Source organism: Hordeum vulgare, chromosome 6H, assembly GCF_904849725.1.
Source record: "Hordeum vulgare subsp. vulgare chromosome 6H, MorexV3_pseudomolecules_assembly, whole genome shotgun sequence".
Classification (NCBI taxonomy): Eukaryota; Viridiplantae; Streptophyta; class Magnoliopsida; order Poales; family Poaceae; genus Hordeum; species Hordeum vulgare.
Genome location: NC_058523.1, coordinates 474206374 through 474209979, shown reverse-complemented (window position 1 = coordinate 474209979; position 3606 = coordinate 474206374). Strand labels below are relative to the sequence as shown.

The 3606-nt window shown below is 52.9% G+C and overlaps 1 protein-coding gene across 1 annotated transcript; it reads right to left on the bottom strand.

Annotated features, from left to right (window-relative positions):
- Window positions 1-2374: 2374 nt before the first annotated feature.
- LOC123401615 lies at window positions 2375-3606 on the bottom strand. The gene has a single exon (XM_045095450.1). The coding sequence runs from the start codon at window positions 3286-3288 to the stop codon at window positions 2731-2733; it is 558 nt and encodes a 185-aa protein (XP_044951385.1). The 5' UTR covers window positions 3289-3606; the 3' UTR covers window positions 2375-2730.

Sequence of the window (3606 nt, the reverse complement as noted above, 5' to 3'; positions counted from 1 at the left end):
AACATCGCCCTCCTCCTTCCTCGCACCACAATATTCGTCGGATTCAAAACCTAGTAGTGAACTTACATTTTGTTGGATTCAGCGCGGGCAGCCCGGAGAGGGTGAAGTGAGCGTGCGGCGTGCATGGCCCGACTAGGACGTGACGAGGCGCGAGGTGGCTTGGGCCATCACGAAAATGCATCTAGAGGTCGGCGTGCGGCGCCAGCTGCGGGCAGCGATGGCCAGATCTAGTCCCTTCCTGGTCGTGGCGGGTGCGTGCAGCGGTGCGGCTGCGATGGCTGCACGCGGGTGGTGGAGCGGTCTGTGGCGGTGGCTGTGGACAGGGCCAACCATATCTGGGCCCTTCCTGGTCGTGTCTGGTGCGTGCAACGGAGCGGACGCGGTGACTACGGGCGGGTCCGGCCAGTTCGAGGCCCTTCCTGTCCGTGGCTGGTGCGAGTGGTGGAGTAGACCGCGACACGTAGGTCCTGAGATGTCATTGCTTTTGTCGTGCTCCCGTCTGGATGCGAGGAGTGTAGCTCCAGATCTACTGGTGGGTGCGTCTAGGGTGTTCTTCCCGACGTATGTTTTGTAATTTCTCCGGACGAAAGTCCTACTCTTTGCCGGTGATGACAACACTAACGGGTGTTATTTCCTTGTTGAAGGCCTCAGCGAGGAGATCTTGCGCCTCTCTCGTCCTTGAGTTCAGTCTCCGAATGAAAACCAAGATCTGCCTTGTTGGATCGGCGATGACGACGTCCTTGACGTCGTTTCCTTGTTGGAAGCATCGTTATGGAGAGTTGTCCTCTTGATGGGAGCATATGGTTTGCGGCAAGATGTACAGTCCGGAGTTGGCGGTGGCAGGGTGATGATCGGGTCTACGGTAGCGTGTCCGATGAGGGCTGGCTGTTGACCGGTGTTGTTTGGACACTCGAGCACTCTTGACATGCACGTAGCGCCAAACAAGCCATGTTGGATGTCCACTTGCCACTTGAGCGGCACATGTCCGCTCCATTATCGGATATGTCTTCTCTCTCCGATGCTAACGATGTTGTTTGCATGCTTGTATTTCTTGGCGCTTTTGTTTGTCATGTAGTGCTTTAGGCCTAGTTTAGTTGGGTGTTATATGTCCCTTGTATAGGTTTTCACTCGGTTTTTCTTTAATAAACCGAACAGTTTCCAGCCATCGGTTTCTTCTGCAATGGAATCTTAGCACCTTTCTCGTTGCCAACTTAAAAAAACATACCAGCGTCATGTAGTGTTGTTGGCCGGTGGTGTTTGGATACTCGAGCACTCTTGGCATGCACGTAGCGCCAAACAAGCCATGTTGAATGTCCTCTTGTCATTGGAGCGACACATGTCCGCTCCTTTATCGGATATGTCTTCTCTCTTCGATGGTGATGATGTTGTTCGCATGCTTGTGTTTTTTGACGCTTTTGTTCGTCATGTCTTTAGACCTAGTTTAGCTGGGTGTTATATGTCCCTTGTACAGGTTTTCACTCGGTTTTTCTTTAATAAACCGAACAATTTCCAGCCATCGACTTCTTCTATAATGAAATCTTAGCAGTTCTCCTGCTGCTTACTTTAAAAAAAAACATACCAGCGTCAAGTACTTTCTTTCCCGCAGAATGAAAGCGTCCTTCCCCTCAAAAAATAAAAATAAAATGAAAGCGTCCATTACTTTGTTTCTCCAGTACTCTAAGCTTGTAGTAGAAGCAGTAAAGTAAGCCACAAGTACACTGCCTGACTTCATGTGTGCCATGTTTCCAATCATTCATTTCTGGTGGTGCACATGTAGTAGCAACACTTAATTATGTCACAGATTTGGACCTTCTACCCGTTCTCCTCGTGGCGACGCTTCACCTATGCTCCCAACTGCGCCTACTGCTTGAAAAAACTCCTAAAAAAACTGCAAATAAGACAGTAGCTCAAGAAACATATGCCCAACTTACAAAAGAACAGCAAATCTCGCGTGTTCATTGTCTCCTTTGCTTCTTCGTCTTACTACTACTACTCTCTTTTTATTTACTGTTTTTCTTCTCCTTTGCTAATACACCGACACCTTCCTATTATTATTTTTCTTCCACTTTGCTAACGCGCCGACAACACAGTCTATCGGGTTACTTCTATTATTATTTTATTTGTTTGAGCAGCACTTCCATCATATCGAACTGCTTTCTACAATTACGACGCGTGTCATTCGTGGTGTTAATTAAGCCTGTACAAAAGAAAAACAAAACCCTCATTTAGCTAGCTCCGCCAGCTATTGTCAGCTGCATAAACCATTAGCTGGTAGCAACTGGAAAGATGAGTACTCCTGGAAAGATAGTTCAGATCTGAAGTGAAGCACTGGATGGCATATTGCCATCAAGACATCAAGACGAACATACGAGAGTACGATCACGAATCTGCATTAGCTTTTTATTTACCGCAGGAGGCAAAAACATAAGGAATCGACCAACATTTACATGGCACCCACGAACCCAAAAAGAATGGAAAGAACCAGCAGCATACAATCGGTATCTATACGTAGAAACATCATCAGATCTACCCACAAGAAAGAAAAAGAAAGCAGCACGGTAAGCTAACGACTCTAAAAATCCCCAGATATGTCTGCGTTGCATCTTCGCCATGGATCTCACTCACCTGAGACCCCGAACCTCCCCTCCCTCTTCCCGTCGTAGTATCTATCTGGATCTCGCGGACACCACCGCCAGATCCTAGTCCTGCTCCAGCCGAAGAACGTGCTCCTTAATGCGCCATTGCCTGGCCGTACTGCTGGAAGCTCTGGGTGTAGGCGAACTGCGGCGCGGCCGGCTTGCAGTGGTGGTGCGCGGAGGACGCGGCGGGCAGCGAGGAGGCGCCCTTGCGGCGGTGCGTGGTGGGAAGCGAGTGGTCGGACGCGACGAGGCGGCGGACCGAGGAGCGCAGCTTGTAGAGGGCGTGGGCCCAGGTGCCCCGGCTTTGGCGGCCGAGCGCGGCGGCCTCCTCCTCGTTCATCTCGAGGTCGTCGGCGAGCTTCCTGGAGAGCAGCCAGCCGACGCCCCAGTCCCACCAGCGCTTGAGCGGGCCGGCGGCGAACTCGGCGGCGAGCGACGGCGCGGAGCGGGTGCGGCGGATCGCCCACTCGGCGGACGCGGAGGAGATGGGCTGGATCTTGCCGGAGAAGCTGGAGAGGCGCTTCCGCAGGCCCATGAGGTGGCTCTCCTCCTCCTTGCCGCCCCCGCCCTGGAAGGTGGGCAGGTCGTCCCTCAGCGGCCTCGTCGGCAGGAACCTCGCCTTCTGGATGTTCTCCAGGATGGTGGCCATGGCGACCAAGCGAGAAGGAAGGAAGGAGAGATGGTGCGGAGCTAGCTACCAATGGCCTCCTCTCCTCTCCTCTTCAGATCTTGTTGGCGCTCTGTGGAGAGGGGAGGAAGGGGTTGGCGAGGAGGAAGTCGTAGAACGCGCGTCTGGGTGTGTGTATATGTGGGTGGTGGTGGGCGGTGCGGTGTGTGTCGACTCTCGAGAGGTTCGGTCGCCGTTGGACAGGCTGGCTGGGTTTTGGGCTGGGCATAGGGGGCCACGAAGTGCAGTTGAAAGCTTGGTACACCGCCGGACCGGAGCGGAGGGGAGGAGGAGGCTGTG

Bases quoted from the DNA above. Each gene is read 5' to 3' on its own strand.
- LOC123401615 (XM_045095450.1), bottom strand. From the start codon at position 3,288: ATGGCCACCATCCTGGAGAACATCCAGAAGGCGAGGTTCCTGCCGACG.